The sequence below is a fragment of the Euprymna scolopes genome, chromosome 24 (assembly GCF_053919585.1).
Source record: "Euprymna scolopes isolate OS-2025 chromosome 24, ASM5391958v1, whole genome shotgun sequence".
NCBI lineage: Eukaryota > Metazoa > Mollusca > Cephalopoda > Sepiida > Sepiolidae > Euprymna > Euprymna scolopes.
The window spans coordinates 79,347,870-79,367,870 of NC_136505.1; the positions used below are offsets into that span (position 1 = coordinate 79,347,870).

The 20,001-nt window shown below is 38.2% G+C and overlaps 1 protein-coding gene across 3 annotated transcripts in view; it reads left to right on the forward strand.

Annotated features, from left to right (window-relative positions):
- LOC145246788 (uncharacterized) overlaps window positions 1-20,001 on the forward strand; it is a 242,356-nt gene that overhangs the window by 24,025 nt on the left and 198,330 nt on the right. For all 3 annotated transcript variants that reach the window (XM_080108584.1, XM_080108586.1, XM_080108585.1), the window contains exon 2: window positions 11,259-11,392. In XM_080108584.1, the coding sequence (XP_079964710.1) occupies window positions 11,259-11,392 (134 nt within the window). The remainder of the gene's footprint in view (window positions 1-11,258; window positions 11,393-20,001) is intronic.

Sequence of the window (20,001 nt, forward strand, 5' to 3'; positions counted from 1 at the left end):
TTTTAAATGACTTTTATTGATAAAACTTCTCTGCAACGGACATTGAACCCCTCCCTTTTTTTTTTTTTTTTTCATATAGTATTTGCGGGTGGGTATGCTGACAACAAATATCAGTTAAATTTTGCAAATATTCCCCCCAATGGTGTTTTTCCGAAAGCTGTTCTTAACATGGGGAGGTTGGGGGTGTTTATAAGGTGGACCTAATCTAAAAAAAAAAAAAATACCAATTTTTTAAAATTGATATTAAAATAATTTCTCACTTTTACAAACATATTTACATGTGCACATAAACAACTATTTATTAACTTTTTTCATTTAAAAATTAGTAAATTTCAATGAATAATAAATCATTTATCATTAGAGTATGTATTTTTGGTTTTGTGTGTTGAATGAAACTTTTTTTTTTTTTCATTACGACAATGAACCAATTTAAATCTTCCGGCATGCGTTTAAGGGTTACAAAATTATCAATAAATCGTTTAGTTACTAAGCCAACGTCAGTAAATAAAAAATGTTGCATGCGTTAGCCTTGATTAAGGGAACGACCATTAAATAATTCTGCTGGTCACCATGGAACTCAACGCCCAATGAGTACCCAAATTTAAAAAATAACAGGTATAATAGCAATGCATATGCAATATTTGTTTTTTTAAATCGGTTTTCTTTAAAAAAAATTTAAAGAAACTCAATGAATTTTAACTTCCTTCGATAATATATATATATATATATATATATAGTGATTCCAAAAAATCACTTGCCTATAAAAAATACTAATCAATGGGTATATGTGTTAGAATTTTTTGCGAATTTTTGAGACCACTAACACAAAACGGCGAATAAAATATAAAAAACACATAATTTCTCCTTTTAAAGTGGAGTGTTTTTTTTTCTTTATGGAATATACTTCCAAAATAAACTATTAAAGTTGCTTAAAAAATAAGAAATATTATTTTTTATTTTTTAAAAAACAGTGTTTACAAAGTGCTGGTGTGCTTCCATGCAGCCATTTTTTTACGTAATGAAATCAATTGAATTTTATGAGTTCAATTTTTTCAAATTTTAAACTTTAAAACTGTCAACATTTTTCTAATGGTTCAATTTTTATGATATTTTAAGAAATGTGAAATTTTATGCTCTTGGCAATAAACCGAATATAATATTCTAGACAAGCGTTTTTTTTTTTTTTTTTTTTTTTTTTTTTTTTTTTAATCCCCCCCCCCCCATTTTGAAATGTCTATTCAAATGAAAATTAATTTTCTCACCTCAAATTTATATATCACAAATTGAAGATAAAAGATCAATAAATAAAATAAGCTAATTTAAAACAATAAAAAAAAAAAAGAACAGTTATTTGCAAATTTACCTGTAAAGTCCAAATCTTGCTGATTAACTCCTACGCAGCTGAAATGGTACCAGCTGTCACAGGAATGCAGCACACCATGGATGATGTTCCATCATTAGGTACTGAACAGATTGGACAGAAAAAGGGACCTCCTTCTATAAAATCGGTTGATACAATATCATTACCGTTAATTTCCAAGGGCACAAGATTTTTTAAGGAATGGACCTGTTTGCACCCATCCTTAAGAACGACTGCGGAATGAACATTATTGTCCCTTCCAGTAATTAATTTAATAATTTTACCAAGATTCCAAAATTGTCCGGTTTTGTTGGGAGACTTAAGTACTATCTCTCCAACAGATAACTTGGGGCACAATTGCTCCCAATTTTGGCATCGACTTCTCTTAATGACACAGACGAAAAAACGCTTTGGATAATCACAGATTTCAAGGTAGTTCTACTAAAATAGCCATATTTTTTAAACCAAAGCACTTCAAGTCTTCAAATTACTACTGTTTTGTTCGGAAATGAATATACTTTCAAATGAATTAATAAATATGAATGTACATTATATATTTTAAGAGTTTTAAGCAAATAAAGTGATTAAAATGTGAACGTCATAAAATGGCGTTTTCGGTAAGGTTTTGTAATGACCCCCCCTGTTTTCTAAAGGTCCGTACCGTGATTGTATGAAGAATTTCGTCATGAAATTTGGGAACCAATTAGAAGAGGTGTTAATCTTAATACTGTCAAGTGTCCGAAATATTTTTGACCATTTCTTTTTTTGTCATGTTAAAAATAAGACTTTAATATGATGAGTATCGAACATTTTGAAAAAAAAATTCTTCGGACACCCAGTAGTAAGTAAATCAATCTTTTTACTATCTTTATCAATTAAAAGTATTATTTTATGTTGAGTAGGACCGCGGTAATTGATAATTTAAAAGGACCTACCCGAAAAAAAAATTGTTTCTATTTCTCGAATTTGGTCAAATGAAGTTAGTATTACTAGAAGCAGCAGCAGCTCCAGCCTGTAGAATCAGCGATAGTACAGTGTAAACAACACGCGTTCTTTAATTTTTATTCAAGAACGAATTAAGAAAAACATGAAAATATGAATATAAATGTTCTTATATGTTTTAATTAGAACTATTTTGTTATCAGAATAACATTAGTTTAGAACTATTCGGTTTTCAGAATGTATAATAAACAACAATCCCAACCAATTTGGCATTATGAATCTGTTGCAATTTCTCACATTTCTTGTCAAATTTAAGAACACGGTTAAAAAAACAAAGTAAACTTTTGTAGATATATAGCTTGCATGCACTTTTATTCTTTAAATTAGTTTTGAACAGCGAATTAAAACAATGTTTTACTGCAAACAGCCACAAATGTTTTTTCTTCAAAATCAAAATAAGTATCAAAATCTTGTTTATACATAGATTCGAAAAAGTTGTCAAAAAACAAATATATAACAAATAAATGTTATCAAAGGCAAGATAAGTTACTTTTCTACCTAACTGGATAATTTTCTAGTGTTTTTATTTAATGTAACATGTTTATTCAGCTTGAAAAACGTACAGTGTTTACCGATGTATTGAAAAATTAAAAATGGCGCCCGGCCCGACTCTCTTTGACACGATAAGTTTGAGAAAAGGAGTTAAAAATAAAAAAAACTATACAAAATACTGTTAAAAACTCACTGAATATATGTCAGCCTATGTCACGGTAACATATATTGAGCGAGTTTCTAGCAGTATTTTGTCTACTTTTTTATTTTTAACTCTTTTCCCCAAGCTTACCGTTTCAAGAGAGTCGGGCGCCATTTTAACTTTTCCAAAACATCGGTAAACACTGTTTTCAAGCTGAATAAACATGTTACATTAAATAAAAACACTAAAAGATTATCCAGTTAGGTAGAAAAGTAACTTGCCTTTGATAACATTTATTTGTTATATATTTGTTTTTTTGACAACTTTTTCGAATCTGTGTATAGTAATACAAACCCTCAAAATCTATATCAATATTCTTGAAATTTTAAAAGCAATTAGAAATTATTTTTGTCTGTTTTGTCCTAATTCTTGTAAAGTTTCACATCCTTATTTACATAAGTTTACATATTTAATAGTAATGTGATATTCCAAATTTAATCCATAACATTTTCAAAAGTCAATAATTATGAACCGCTAACAGTAAATATGAGTAAACGCTCTCTTTGAAAAAAAGCTCTCTTAACTTCACCTCTAATCCAAATTATGTGTGGCAAGTCTCCTCCTAAAACACTCTTTAACCCTAACAATAACACTAAGTTCGAGTGGCAAGCCCCCCCCCAACAAAATACCTCTGTAAGCCACATACAAGCATCTAAAACAAACAAACAATAGATCCTTCCTTAAAGAAAAATACACATAAAAATAAATTGGTTAACTGTCCTAAAATGCTAGAATGGCCAGGAAATGGTGAATTATTTTACATTAAATTTTTGTGAAACTAACCGCTCTCCCCTCTAATATTGTTTTTGTTAGCTTTGTCTGTCAAGTTTTCAGTATGTTCACACATAATTTTCCTTAGCCCTACAATTAATTCAAAGTCCGAATGGCAACCCTCCCCATATTCTCATTGCATAGAAACCCTCTTAAAACTACACATAATCATCTTAAAAAAAAAAAAAAAAGAAGCATTTTTTCCCATAGAAAAAAAACAGTTAACTGCCCTAAAATGCTAGAATGACCTGTAATAGGAAATTATTTTACATTCAATTCTAAAATAATTTGTTTATCTTTCATTAAAGTTTTTCATGGCATTTTATACATAATTTCCTAAAAAGGTAGAATCACATTTTGGAGGGGTGGTCAGAAGGAGTTGAGTGGGGTTAAACAGAAGGTGTTAATCTACAATAATATCGAAGAAATATTGCAATATATTCATTTTTAAATGGTCTTATGTTTAGATTTAAGTTTTTTGTACATAAAGCACATTACAATTCAACTTTGAGTTCTCCAACTTCTTTTCTGTTTATGGATACATGGCATTTTTAAGGAATTGCTGCATATTTATGCACATTTACTGCAGATTATTTGGAAACCATAAACTTTGGGAGATTTTCAGTTGCATATTCTGATTCCTTGTACAAAAATACACTTATATGGTAAATTTCATTTCTTAGTCTTGTCTTTTAACAAAGATATGACATTTTTACTGAAAAAGTAGTGTAAAAAATGTGACGAAACGCATATGGTCTTAAAGAGGGAAAAATATCCAAACGTGTGAGGCACAAAAATAGCCATAACTTCCTTAATTTTAATCAGATTTTAAAAATTTAAAAGGATTCTTTCTTAGCTCATCAAGCTCTTTCTATGCATACCAATATTGAAATATTTTAAGCTATTTCAATTTTTTCATGTGTATTGCTATGACAAGAGGTAATCATTATGCCAGATTCAATTGAATTTTTCAATAAATTTATTCCTCATTTCAAGGGAATGTAACAAGGCAGTCCTATTTGGGGAGTCAGGACATAATTCAGAATCATAATTATTAATAAGCAAACGAGGTTGATAGCCTGTTTGTAGAAAATGATTTGGAGTTAAAATACTAAAGCCTCTGTCGGCAGAAGCAATATAAGTGCGGGGTCTGTCATTTATTGCCTTTTGCATATCAGAAAGTGCAGTCAGAAATTCAAAATAATCCAACTTTCTTCTGCCCAATAGTTTCCTCAAACATTACTTGACAGTTTTAATTAGTCTCTCCCAAGCTCCAGGAGTAAAGGGGAATTGTTCGATGGACGATGTGAACGGATTTAAATTGTTCCTTCAGTTCATCCGATTCGAGCATGTTCGGCAACAATATTCCAGAAGCAACAAAGGATTTCGCGTTATCGGAATACACATGCATAGGGATACCAAATAAATTACTAACAAAGACCAGCATAAAAGAGCGGGTGCTCATGTCCGGCAATAATTCTAAATGAATTGCATGTAAACTCATGCATGTAAAAAGTAATATGTACATTTTAATTTCTACCCCTCTAACTTTTATGGGAAATTGACTGGTGAAATCCACACCAACTTGTTTAAATGGGCGAATGAAGTTCACCCTATGAGCAGGCAGTAGTGACCTTGCAGGTGCCTTACAAGGCAGAGCATTTATTTTTCACATACAATGCAAGTACGCACAAAGGCTTTTACGGCTTGTCTCCCCTGAGGGATCCAAACCCCCAGACAGCCTTAACTTACTGAGGTTGAATTAACCCCCATGTGGCAACAGTTAAGATGAGCTTCCTTAATCGCCAGTTTTGTTAAATAATGATTTTTTTCCCAACAAAAAAGGGAAACTTGACCTCGAAGAGCAGAATATCAGAATTCTGTATCCTACCTCTGGTTCTAATTAACTCATCTTTATCAGGCAATAACTCTAAGGCTGTTACCCTACGGGGAGGCACTTTACCAGGAGGTTGTTTCAAGTAACTTAATTCATGTGAGAAGGCCTCCATTTGCATGTTAGCAAATAGCAATAATTTGGCCCTATTAAAATTGTCAGCACTAGGGTGACGTAACAAATCATAAAATTTCAACACTTTTTCTAAGATGCTGATTGCCTTAGATAAGCTGGAATACCTTGTAATATCCAATGGGAAGGTATTTTCAGAAGGATGTGTCTCCTGAGAGTACAAACATGATACAATTTTTTTTATTAGTTTTGTTTAGACAAGGTAAGGTTGAGATTGAGCCATTCCAGGCCATACATCCAGAAATTGAATAACTGGGAAAATTTAGAAGTGTTGATACCTCTAGTTAGATCTGCCGGATTTTCCAATGAAGAAACATTTTAATTTCGGTAGAACGCCAAATTTAATATCTTCTTCTTTGATCTCTGCGATCTGTTTTCAATGAATATATTTTTCTTGGATCCCTTACCATTCAGGACCCACGGGAGGCAACCTGGGAATCAGACATCGGAAAAAAATTATCAATGTTAAGGGGCCCCAGAGCACCCAAAATCTGAGGGGCTACCGTAAGGACTAAAAACATAGCCAAAGTGGGAAGTGACTTCCCTTTAATTGGAGCCACTCTGGCCTTTGCGAGCTACAGAAAACAATTTGCTCCCTGTTTCGCATACAGGGTGAATCCGTACGTGTTTTTCAACGCGTCACAGAAACAAATAAATTTGACAATGATTTTCTGACAATAGCACGTTTCAGGGAGCATTCTGTAAGATATTATTTCACCTTGGTTTTACCCTTGGCAGAATGAAAAAAAAAAAACAATCAGAAATCACAACAGTCTCACCTTTTAAACTTCAACGTAAACTTTATTAAAGTAAAAAGATCCAAATCGCAAAAGATGTGCCATCTTTAGCTTTCTGCTGAACAGAACTAGTAACACCCGTAAGGGTAGTAGTTCATGGTTTATCTTTGCATTAGCAGATTCAAGACTCCATGCTGTTCAAAGAATAGTTGCAACAAGTCGATGAGTTAAGTGATGCCTTCCAAGGATGAATGCTGAGAGTACGGTAGTCATCATCACTGTAAATAACCGTTGCATGGCAGGTCAAAAAGTAGACCTTAAAATCTTCTCGGAGAGACATTATATAAGTAATGATGAAAGTCAATCAAATCATAGAGCACAACGGTGTGCGAAGAATATAATATTTCGCCCGACATAAAGGCATTGGTGTTTGCAAATGATAACATTTCACCTTATATTAGGGCATTAATACGTCTCAGAGAGAAAAGGTTTTGAGGCTCCATGCCTCTGATAAAGAGATTCATTTTCACATCCATTCAACATGCTGTCTTTTTGAAAACTAGTGCGACCTGAAACATAAAAATAGTGTCAAAAATATGACTCGGCAGTTAATGACAACAATCAATCTGATAGGTCCACACAAATGGTGGGCAGTCAATGGTAAGCGATAAGGAGCCAGCTTATTTCTGCAGAATTTCTCACAGTTCATTAATCTGAAAAGAAAGGAAAGAATTTTGGTGTGTGTGTGTGTGTGTGTGTGGCCTTTTTTTTTTTTTTTTTTTTATTTTGGCTTGAACTTTGTGCTTTTCGGATTATTTTGTTATGTTTTTTTTTTTGGTTGGATATTTTTTTTCACCAGAGATTATAGTTATAGGTAATTATTAACAGAAAAATTGGTGCAAGCCCAGATTAGCACTTTCTCGATATTTTTTTTTGCCGATATGTTTTTATTAAACTGTTAGGTGAAAGTACAGAATAGGTACACAACATCCTCTTATCCCCATGTTAAGAATGGCTTTTTAAATGTTATTATTTCAGCACGGATCAATAATTGCATGAATACCTCGACGAGAACACAACTGTGTTTGTTTTAATAATTATTTTTATTCAAAAATAAAAATAACTATAATCTCTGGCCAAAACAAATATCCAACCAAAAAAAAAAACATAATAAAATAATCCAAAAAGCGCAAAGTTCAAGCCCAAATAAAAAAAACAAGGCCATACATGCCAAAATCCTTCACTTTCCTTTCAGATTTATGAACGTTCCTTGAAATGCGCTGCGTTCAACATCAGAGCCAATGTGTATTTCGCTATGGAGGCTTCATTCCTCAGCCCTTTTATTTTTTCCTGTGTACCTGCGAATTATGAAAAACGAGTCTGGGTTCCCGATGTTGCCCGGGTGTTTGGAGGTGTGTTGAGCAAAAAAAAAAAATGGAAGTAGGCAGGCTCAAACCCGAAGGAGGAAAAGAACATAAAAAAAAATGTGATGTCTTTGCTGTTGCACCCATTGCCAAACCGGAAGTGGCGAAGGTTTAAATTAAAGCTAGTCAATCGAAAAGAGGGGATGACTTTTGAAAATATCGGCGAAAAAAGCGACCCCTCCCTGTAGAAAAGTGCCCAGTTGAGGACGAAGGAATTAATGTTTTTACCCAATTTTTTTATATTTGTCATCTGAAGGGTTGAAATTCAAAACAATACCGATCTCGTGAACATCCGTCATCTGTCAAAAGTTTTAGGCAGACATACATACAAATATATATGTATACATACATTTAAACAGACAGGTGAGATCTATATTATAGACTATCAGGGGTACCCAGCATTGCCTGGGTGTTTGGAGGTGTAAAAGAAAAAAAGTTCTGGTAAGTAGGTAGGCTCGAACCCAAACCTTTGAAGTCAATAAGCTGATAACTTACCGCCACTCTACGCGGGCAGAGAGCTGAGAATGGGTGAAATTAAACGATTAAAAGTTAAGTGATAGGTGCATAAATTTAATGAGGTCAAACATCATGCCGTAGGGGAATGAAATGCACTTAACTTGGGCTGCAAGCCAGTTTTTGCATATGTTTTTTGTTTCCCCACCAAGATGTTGGGGAAAACCAGCTCCCAATAAAAAAGGAGTGTCCAAATGAATAGCAATTGTCTGATATAAGGAGTTTGACCCCACATTGATCAAAGCTGATGGCTTCTGAACGTTCCCCAGTGCGATTGTCGGGAAATGCCTTAGCTTTGAATTAGTCTGGGTTTTATACAAAAAAAGCTGAACGAACACAAAACTGGCTTAAATAGCAATAATTTTGTAAAAATCGACATAAATAAATCTAGACACAGCGCGCGCTTGCAAATCGTACGTATTATTATGATCTAGGGGTATATAAAGTTCTAAGCAATAGTAAACCCTTGGATCGTTGGCAAAAAGTCTTTTCGAGACATACCAAAAATGCGTGCACACATTTGCCTTTTATATATATATATAGACTAGCGGGGGGTACCCGGTGTTGCCTGAGTGTTTATAGGTGTGTGTGCTCGGCGGGGTGTTAATCAAAACATAATAAGCAAAGTAAATATTTTAAAACTTTAAAAAATCGAAAAAAAACAAAAAAAAACAAAAAAAAACTAACGTAAGGCAAACGAACGATGTTAAATATGAGAATCGGAAAAACAAAAGAAAATGTGAAAAAGAAAAACGAACGTTAAAACTTTAAAAAATCTGAAAAATAAAAACCAAAAAAAAAAACGTGAAAAATGGCTTGTTGGGGTGTTAATCAAAACATAAGAATAAGCGAAGTAAAAAAAACTAACGTAAGGCAAACGATGTTAAATGTAAAAATGGGAAAAAACAAAAAAAGAAAACGCGAAACAGAAAAACGCCCCCCCCCCCTCAAAAAAAAAAAAACACGTAAACAATGGCTTTAAATAACCCGGCTTCAATATTAAAATTTAAAAAATCGAAAAAAAAGACATCTCGCACAACGATTCGAACCCCAAACCTTTAGATAATGAGGCAGCGCTCTAAGCAACTGAGCTAAGGTGATGTCCACGAAATTAGGTCGTTTTTTTTTTTTTTTTTAATCTTTAAACTAAATCAGGTTTCGACGTCATTTGCGCATGTGTAGAACTGAACTCGTAATGAGAGGACAGTTTTTGCTGACAACCACCCCATCCCTGTAGAAAAGTGATGATTTCAGGGTGAAGAAATTAATGTTTTTGGTCAATTTTTCGATATTTGTCGGGCGAAGGTTGGAACTTAAAAATGATACCGATCTGGCAAAAATCCGTGACCCATGTCGGAAGTTTTTGCGATACATACAAACACACATACATACATACATACATACACACATTTTCGTTTTTATATATATATAGACTAGCAGCGCTACCCGGCGATGCCTTGGTGTTTTGAGGTGTGTGTGGTTTTGGGTAAATCCAAACTCTATGGTGTTAAAATAAAAAAAAAAAAAAATTTGGTAGGTGAGTATGAGGATCGAACCCGAACCCTTGAGGCAAAGTTGGAAATTAAAGTGTGAAAAAAAAAAACATGCGACGTTAACCATTGGGCCACCGTGGCATACAACGGAGACACGTTTGAATTTATTTATTTAACTATTAAAAACAGGTGTCCGCAATAAAAGTTAACTCTGCTGTTTACATTTGACCTAATTAAGAAGGTCAAATAGAAGTCACGCAGCGTTTGGGTTTGTTTACCCAAATTTGACTGTTTTTCCCCTAACAGATGTTGGGGAGGGGGAAACCAGCTCCAAATTGTCCAGATTGAATAGCAACTGTTTGATTTGAATAGCAACTGTCTGATTGATCAAAGCTGATTGCTTCTGGATGTTTACCGGCGCGATGCCGAGAAGGCTGTTAACTTTGTAATTTTGTAAAAGTCGACGCAAATAAATCTATACGCTACATGCGTTCCCAAATCGTAGATATTATTATATAGTGGGTATATAAACAGTTCTAAGCAATAGTAACCCCCCCCCCCCGAGCGTGTGCGAAAGAAGCCTTTGCGAGACATACACGAAATGGTCACACACATTTTGCCTTTTATATATATAGCTAATCTAGTTACAAACAAGTTTTTTTTTTTTTTTTTTTTTTTATCCATTAAAAATAAAGTTCCCAATGTGTGAAAGCGTCTACACTCTTCAAAGAAAACTGATGACTCTTCATTTACTTCTCCATTGTCACAGTCGGTAATATTTACTCTTTCTTTAAATTTTAAACTGCACATAATATGTTGCACTTCGCTATATTTTTGCCAATAAATTTGATTGGATTTATAATTCCACTCCTCCCTACATGAATTACAGTTTTCTTAGTAATTTTAGTATATTCAAATTGTAAGTAAATGATTTTCTGATGTAAAAAAAAAAATGTTCAAAATAGCTTTAAAAAACTGAAGTACGTAACTAAACATTTTTTAGTTAAGTTCCATAATTTTTAAGGCATCTTGGAATTTTTTCTTTTTATTCTTCTATATGTTCTCTCATTTAGGTTGATTTTTAATTAATCTTCTCAGAATGTCTTTCGACTAAAATTTGTTTGATTTTGTTGAAAGATCTGCTAACAGAATAACTTTACTAAAATAAATCTGCTCTTAATGGTTATTTTAAAAATGTCAACCTATCATCATTTATCTTTTTTATTTTATATTTTCAGCCTGCAGCTGGTAAGAAAGCTCCATTAGAAGCCAAACAGTATCAGAGAATGCGTCAATCTTTCTTTACAAATTTATTATTGCTTGGATTTGACAAAGAAGCCAATGAAAAAAAAGATAATGTTCTTTACAATGAGTAAGTATGCAATTATATTTAACTAGCAAACAATGACCCAGTTTCCAAGCAACTTTTAATTTAGCTATATTTGATAGTTTTAAAATATAGTTTTCTGAGTTAACATCAATAAGACTTGCTCAGGCTATTTTCATTTCCATTTCTTAGTTTGTAAATGGATAGATTGAAGAGGAGTGTCATTTATAACCTTTGACTTTCAGCAATTTTTTTAACTATCATCCTCCTCCTCACCTGCATAATATAAAATAATGCTAGACAATTTTTTAAAATAGGCTTTCAAAACTGTGAAATAAAATATACAATGACTATGATTAAATATTTAAAAAATAATATTTAAGTCATTTCTGATACATTGAGTGTATTAATGATTTAAAATGATTTTCATATTAACATGGGTGCCTAAATATCTGCAGAATTTCTCATAGATATTGACAAATAAGTAATTCTTAATACTAGCAGATGGGCGCCCCACTGCCTGGTCATAAAATACACTTAAATGATATTTTAATTTGTCCAGATCTCGTATGTATTGTCCTGATTTCAAAATTAAAAAAATTTTTTGGGGTGCCATCAGCTAGAACCGAAAGCAGAACTGTAACATTCAAGGCTGGTGACATTACCACTGTACAAAAGTGATACATATAAACTGATTAAAAATAAACTAAGATGAATGTATAACGACTTTTTCAATTTGGACCTATTTTGATCCTTTAAAAACTATTTTAACCGGCTAAAGGCCCATAAAAGAACGGTCCATAAAAAATCCAATCATTTGAGGTCTTTGGTGCCACTCTGGCTGTTAGTTTCATAGGAGATAGTTTGAAAATATGGAGATAGACAGACATAGCTTTTATTTATTAGATTAATTGTTAAATCTAAATAAAACTGTTGAAGACAAATTATGAATATAATCACTTTTTTTCATAAACGTTTATGATGCTGACACTTTCTGAATTTTTTTTTTTTTTTTTTTTTTTTTTTTTTTAATATTGGGTAATAACCAATTTTTCAGATTATATAGACAAAATTTGGTTGGAAAATATATTTAGTGTTTAGAATAAAGTGGGTATCCATAAGTAACTTTAATGTCATAGAAATTTGTTTCTTTTTAACTAATACAATATATATATATATATATATATATATATATTTAAAGGAGATTAGAACAATAGTCTAAAGAGCAGAGTGTATTTTAATGTAATAGTAAAATTACTAGTTTAATTAAAATACAGGGAAAGAAAAAGTGGTCGTTGTAATTTAGATATATAATAAGCTTGATAGGTAAATATCCTAGAGCTAATTTAATATTTAGTAATGTGATTGATAATTTAAAAATCAAATCCTGTAAAAGAAAGAGTGGGCATATATGGGTACTCTGCCTTTGTATTTCACCGCAGTTTGTTTGAGTGAGGGATGCTCCATGTCCACCAGCTGCTGATCTGGAAATGCATCTCTCGCTACTTGTAACATTGCCCCTAGGGCTTCAGTCATAGTGTCTTTGTTAACCCTTGCAAAGGTGGTTAGCATGGGGGCATTTTTAAAGTTCGAAGGATTGGTAACGTTATTGCAACCGACATAAAAGTTCCAAAGCTGGTTGTATCGGACCTTCTGTTTTCCCTTCAGTTCCGGTGTTGTTTTCAGAAGGTCCATCTCGCAGATCCTGACTCCTAGCAGGAATGGGAGTTTTTTGTCCGCTCCGTGCAGATCGTTTTGGGTTTGGTTTCTCTGTGGTTGGAGGAGGAGTGGGGTTAGGTGTGTAAGGTGTTTGGGGAGTTGGTTTTTCCGACCTGTCACATGATGGGTTGCGGGATCAGTTCTTGGGGTATTTTGGGTGGGAGGGGGATGATTGCTCTGGCTGTTTGGGGGTTGGGAGTGTGGGGAAATCAGCCTCGGCATTCGTTTTAATGTCTTTTGAGGGGGGGGGGTCGCCTTTCGTCTTCCTACTCTTCCTCCTCCTCTTCGACTTCTTGATCTCTGCTGCTACTGTTGTCTCTGCTGCTGCATTCTCCTCTTCCGACACATTCTCTTCCTCCAAGTCTTGGAGCTTTCTCTTGTTAGAGGAAGAGGGCGCCTTGGTCTTCATGGTTGTGAAGTCTGGCTGGTCTTCGGTCACTTTTCGCTTGGGCGCATTTTTGGATGGTCTGCCCTTCTTGGTGACCGTCGACCAATCAGCCTCTGCTGCTTGAACGGGTTCAGCTGTGGCGGGAGTTGTGGGTGAAACTGCAGCTGGAGTTTTGGTCGACTCTGTGGTAGGAGCCTTCCCTTGAGGTTTGGGTGGGAATTTGGCCGGGTGACTCTTAGGGCAGTCCATGGCCATGTGCCGTTGTTGTTGGCCGTGCCAGCAGTGGGGTTTCCTGCCCTCCACTATGATTGACATCGTCCAGTTTCCAAATTTTATCATGGCTGGAATTTTGTCGAAGCCGGCCCTATCCAGGATCATCCTGATCTTATAGTCCCCGGTCATCACATTTCGTTGACCGCAGACTGGTGTGACGGCTTCTACGTCTCTGTACTGAGTGAGGATCGCCCCGAGCTGATGGGTGCTCATGTAGATCGGAACGTTCAGCAGGAGACGTTGGTCCTCCTCTTATTAAGATACTCTGGTTGGAGTTTTATTTTCTTCCTGCGGTGGTCAGTTTTGGAGAACCTCACCGTGTCTTCCTGGCTGGGGAGCAGCATGTCCAACATGGCGTTACTCCTCCTGCAGACATAATTGGTTGGAATGCTTAGCTCCAGCAGGAGTGCCACCATGGAGTCCTTGTCGACTCCTGTCAGGCTTCTGGTTTGAGGTCTGACATGACCAAAGAGAGAACTCTTGTCCAACTCTTCGACCTGTCCTGGGAGGAGTTTTGTATTGTTCCCCCGTGTAGTCTTTATAGGTAGAGTTGAAGAGCTCTCTGTGCCCTTCAGGTGTCATGTGCTCTTGCTGTGTCGTAGGGCCCCATGCCGCTTCTTAATCCTGTTGTAAATTGGAAGGTCCTGGATGTGGGTTTGCTGCACTGCTATTGGCTGTTGCTGTTGTTGCGTTGATTTTGAGGTGGCTGGTGGCTTGGTCTTGGCCTTTTTGGGGATCAGAGTTGGCCAGTTAGCATTTGTTGTAGCTTCCTGGCTTTGTCCGACTACCTAGCCACCTATCGCCGTCTTCTTTTTAGGTGACGGTGCCATAGTTTCACCCATGGGAGGTTGCGCCGTGGGTGGTCTCTCCTCTGGTATTTTCCTTCCTGGAGTTGAGGCGAGGTTTTTGGGACTTTTCTGGCTGGTAATGAAGCCCCGCTCCTTCTGGCTTGGCTGTCCTCTTAGAGAGTATTTTGTGGGGGAGGAGCCTTGGTTTCCCCACAGAATTTTTAGAGAAGCTAACGCTTCATTAATTAGCTTTTTTGTTCTCTTGGAGACACCACTTTCATCCTCCCCTTCCAAAGTTACGGGGTCCTTCTCTGGGGTAGTTGGTGTGCTGCAAAAGGTTGGTGGAGGCTGAGGAGCCAGGAGTGCTACTGGCTGTGGTCCACCCTCCACTTCTGTGGTTTCCTTGTTGTTCTTTTCATCCTTCCCTTTGGGGTGTCCCTCTCGGGAAGCTCGGGTAGCCTGGTTGTCTTCGGCCAACGAGGATTGAGGTTCGAGAGGTGCCACGGAGTGTGGCCCACCTGAAAGGTGCCTCTTTCCCTCGTCCACCATATGCTGGGCTCCTTTCATCGGGAAATGGCCCTCCTGGGGAGTCTAAATGGAAGTTTTGTCCTTGGCCGATGAGGAATGAGGTTCGAGATGTGCCACCAAGTTTTGTCCACCTGGGATGTACCTCGTTCCCTCATCAGCCATATCATTGGCTCCTTCGGTCGGAGAGCGGCCCTTCTGGGGAGCAGAGGTCACTGGTTGCTTTATGGGTGCTGGTTCTGGTTTTTCCGGGGTCACCGTGGGCTGCAGCCCTATCCTGTCCTCTGCCTTCTTCTCACCTTGGAGGGAGGATTTTACTCCCTTTGTTGGGGATTCCTCCAGGGAGGCGATGTTGCGCATCTGTGGTGGTATGCCCCTTCTGCCTGGCATTGTTGGTTGGTGCACTGGCCGCTGGCGCGGACCAAAGTGTACTGGGGAGAAAAGAAAAAATAGGGGAGGGAAAGTGGAGTGGGATCAGAAAAACAGGTTTTACCTCCCCTTGCAGGGACGTCGGGGTTAACAGCTCAGATCCCCCGTGAGCGGGAGAGCTGAGAAGGAAGATGCAGTGGGTGGTAGCAGGTCAAAGTGCCATATCGCAATTAAGCAAAAGAGGGGGTAGCCATTTCTGCTCTGAAAGGGGTGCGGAAACGAAGAAAAGTTAGTAATAAAAACCCTTCCCTCAAATACCCTAAACAGGAAGCAAAAAAGGTACCCCGGTTATCAGCTCAATTCCCTGTTTGGGGGAGAGTAGCGAAGGAAGAACAGTGGTTGACTAGCAGGTCAGTGCTGCTAGGGCGAATTAAGTGGGGAGAAATTAGACTATTTCAGCCTCAAGAGGAGAGAAAGAAATGGAAAACCCAAAAAGACTAGTCCCTACCAGATCACGTCAACCAGAGAAAGTCTTGTCGGTCCAAAAAAACACCAAACTTCCAAAGGGATTGGTTTTTGGGTCCAGACTACCACACAATGGTATCGGTCCTGGGGAAGCAAAAGAGTCCTGACTCCCCAAAGAGGGGGGTTGGTCCCACTAACCAAGGTTAGTAAGTCACAAAAGTGACAATAGAAAAACGCCTTTAACCTTGCTCGAGAGTCCGGTGGCAGAAAATCAAAGAAAAAGTATGCTGAGAAGAACAGATACTACACTTTGAGATATTAAATTTTTGGTACTTCTGCAGTATTTTACCCACCGATTTCACGATCTTAGCCGAGCGTTGACGAACGCTTTCGGCGTTAACGCCGACGAAAGCCGAGAATTCGGAGCTACGGTGCAAGAACGCTAAAAGTATGTGAATAGCAACAACATTACAAGGAAAAGATATTACACACACACACAACAAAATGGATAAAATTAATACAAAAAATTTGGATAAAATAAATCACAAACACTTACCGTAAGTTTTTTTAAAGTAAAATAAATTTATTTTGTTGAATTTTTTTTTTTTTTTTTTTTGGTTCATTTTGTTTTCCGATAGCTTTTTTTTTGGGGGGGGGGGTAAGCAACAGTAATAAACACTTCAAATTTTTTTTTTTTTTTTGTGTTTTTAACAAAACGTTATTAAACAGTAACAACAATGTTTTTTTTTTTTGTTTTTTTTTCAGTAATGTTTGTAGGGGGGGGGACAACAATTACTATTTATCTTTAGTTCCGACTGGAAGATTTTCTACTGACTGTAGAGAGGCAAAGTAGGGAGCAAAGGGTTTTCAGAGGATGTGGAAAGAAGCTCCTTCCCAAACCGGGTAGCCTTCCGCGATTTGATTTATTATGGAGACAAAAGGGTTTTTGTCTCCACATAAATTCGCATAAATATGTTTCCAACAGCTCCCGTTTTTTTTTTTTTTTTTAATCGCTAAATTAAATAGCTGAAATGAAAGGCTGTGTATTTTTACTTTGAACAATAAAATAACTGAAATGAAACGCTATGTGTGTAATTTCAATGAAAATTATTCGTCTGCTGCGCGTTCGTTTGAAGCGCCCTGATTGGCTGATAGAGTATCGTACCGCTCGCCATGTTCCGGTGTTTTCCGACGGATGTCGATCAACGCTCGGCTAAGATCGTGAAATCGGTGGGTAAAATACTGCAGGAGTACCAAATTTTTTATTCGCAGGAAAAAAATAATACAATCGGAGAAAATGAATAAAAAATTTAGGCACAAGACCAACTAAAAAAAAAAAGTGGGGATGGTGAGGTTGGTTGGCCCATCTCGTCTCTATTGGAAATTTTAAAAGATTTCTCTCTCGGCCAACATCTTTTATCATGGTTAGCCTTTTAAATTTGTATTTGTGTGTGTGTGGGGTGGGGGAGGGGTTGTTCCTACTTAAACCCAATTTTAAAACCTTTTTTACTTTTATAAAAAAATACAAATTTCATGTGTGTCGAGGGACATGGAGGGGAGGAAAGTAAAGTAGTAAAGCCCTCCCAACTCCGTTTGAAATGCTAGACCACCTGTTTCACTCTGGTTTGTAAAGGAACCAGGGTTTCGCAGGCAGCCTCAAAATGGAGGGAGGAGGGGTGTCCTGGACAGAGGAGAAAAGAAAAACAAAATTTGGTGTTAGTGTTAGACTTGATTTCCTTCATGATTGGTTGAGTTTTGAGAGAGGGAGAGGAAAAAAATTTGTTTTTGGAGGTTGGGGATCTTGGAGGCTTTCTAATAAGGGAAACAAGATTTATTCGGCTGGCTGAGAGGCTGAAGGAAGTAAAATTGGAAAGGGGGCGAGTGTCCGACGGAAACCTCAGAAACGCACGCTCCACATCTAGGCGGGGAACACGTATTCAAATTTGACCCCTCTTCGTACACACAGACTTGTTACATGTATCCATCTTCTTCAAAAACCACGCAATGCAGCGTTCTTCTGTCGCATTTGATCTTTACCCGTAGTTGGTGTTTAAAGAAAGCGATTAGATTCTGATCAGAAAAAGGCAGCACCCCCGGCCATTTTGCAATTTCGACGTCCAAATCACCATTCTCGCCATGGCCACGATTGCGATGTAGACCATTGGTCTTTCTCGGTTCCACGGCAGCCTCATGTTGTTCACTACGTTGAGGATGCTTGGGGTCAATGCGAGCCGTCAGCTCGCCAACATATGACCAGTACTGGCGGAGTTCGCGGCAATCGAAAAATGTGTGGTCAGTTGTTTCTGCGGCTGTCATCCCGCAATGGGGACAGGCCGGCGACTCCAAGAAACCAAAACGGCATTGTATGTTGTTGAGGGGAAGCGCGTTTCATGTCAATCGCTAGGTTAGAGAGAACTCCGAGTTGTTCAGATGACTCAAACTTGGTGCCCAACTCCTCGTGGAGCGGATCTCGCTCTGCTGCCAACCCAAACGCACGCATAGCGAGTTGGCCAACCCCCCCCCCCCCCAAAAAAAAAAAAAAAGATTCCTGTGGAGTTCCCTACGGGTGGCAGTCACAAGGTCGCTGGACCATGGTAGTCATTTATGTGCGGCTCGGCACTCCTTCAGAAAGGCTGAATCCCCCCCGGGGCCTGCGACGACTGTCGATAGAAAGGTTGAGAATGAGGTCGGGAAAGGCGGCAGTGATCATCTTGAAGTAGTGGCTCAGGAATGCCAGCCTCTCGGAATCTCGATGACACTTCAAGTCTGGCATTCCCAAACCTCCCTCACAAGGACATTGAATACAGACCTGTCTGCTCACTCAGTGTCTTCCTCTATCTCAAAGGAGTGAGGACAAGAATTCGACAAGAGCTTTTAGGTGTTGTGCAGGCAGGGAAAGTATGGCCAGTCAGTAAAGGATTAGAGGGAAGATGTATGTGGCGCACGCCTCGGCTCTACCCTTTAAGGAAAGTTTCCTAGGAAGTCACGAGTTGACCGCAGCTTCCACCTTTGATCGTACCTCCGACCAATTCTTATCAAGCTGGAGACCCGGTCCGAACCACACGCTGAGGATTCGAATCGGGCTATCCGTCCAGCTGAAGGGTGCCGGGAGGTTCGTGTTGCCACTCCAAGTGCCCAACTGCAGTCCAACTGCCTTGCTGCGGTTTATCTTGTGCCCCGTGATTCTTTCGTACTGTGCCAGCGCCTCCGACACGATCTCGATGTCTCTGAAACTCGACACGAAGACTGCGACATCATCAGCGAACGCGGATACCTTGGCAGCTGAGCTACCAGGCAGAGCTATTCCACGCAGGGCCAAATTTGCCTCCCCACGTCTCAGCTTGCAGAGTAGAGGCTCCAACGTAAAGCAGGGGCGACAGCGGACAACCCTGACGGACCAACCAAGAGATAACAAAGGGTTTCAAGCGCTTTCCGTTGACTTGCACGACAGCCGTGGGCTGTTGATACATCACGGAGATCCACTTGCAGAAGTCAGGTTTTAAACCGGCAGCCTCTAAGACAGATGCCAGGAAACGATGGTTGACCCTATCGAACGCTTTGAACTGGTCTAAGTTGAGTAGCACGGCTTCCGTATCATCATCTGCTCCCCCTCTAGGATCGTGTGGATCAGGTGCAAGTTGTTCTGAATCAATCCCCCCTTCACAGCATAGTTCTGTTCCGGTTCAATCAACACACCGATAACAACCTGCAGCCGATTTGACAGGACCTTGGCCAAAATCTTCATCTCTGTGTTAAGCAGAGTTATAGGTCTGTAGTCGTCTAACTCTTCCCCGCCATGCCCATCACCTTTCCTCAGCAATGTGATCACTCTTTTGGTCCTCTGTCCTGGGATGGATCCCTGAGCAAACCAATGGTTGAACACATCCGTCAGAAGAGGCAGAAACATGGATGACAGCCTCAAATACAGTTCGTATGGCAGACCATCAAGTCTCTGCGATCTGTCACAGTTGACCTGCTTCAGCGCAGTAAAGACCTCACGCTCTGTCACCCGGCCCTCGCAACTAGCCGCTCTAGCCACATCAAGACGGGGAGAGTCGGCCAAATAGTTGCTAAATTCAAGGACCGGAAGATCGGGCTGCTGCGTAAAACGCTCCTCGAAATGTTCT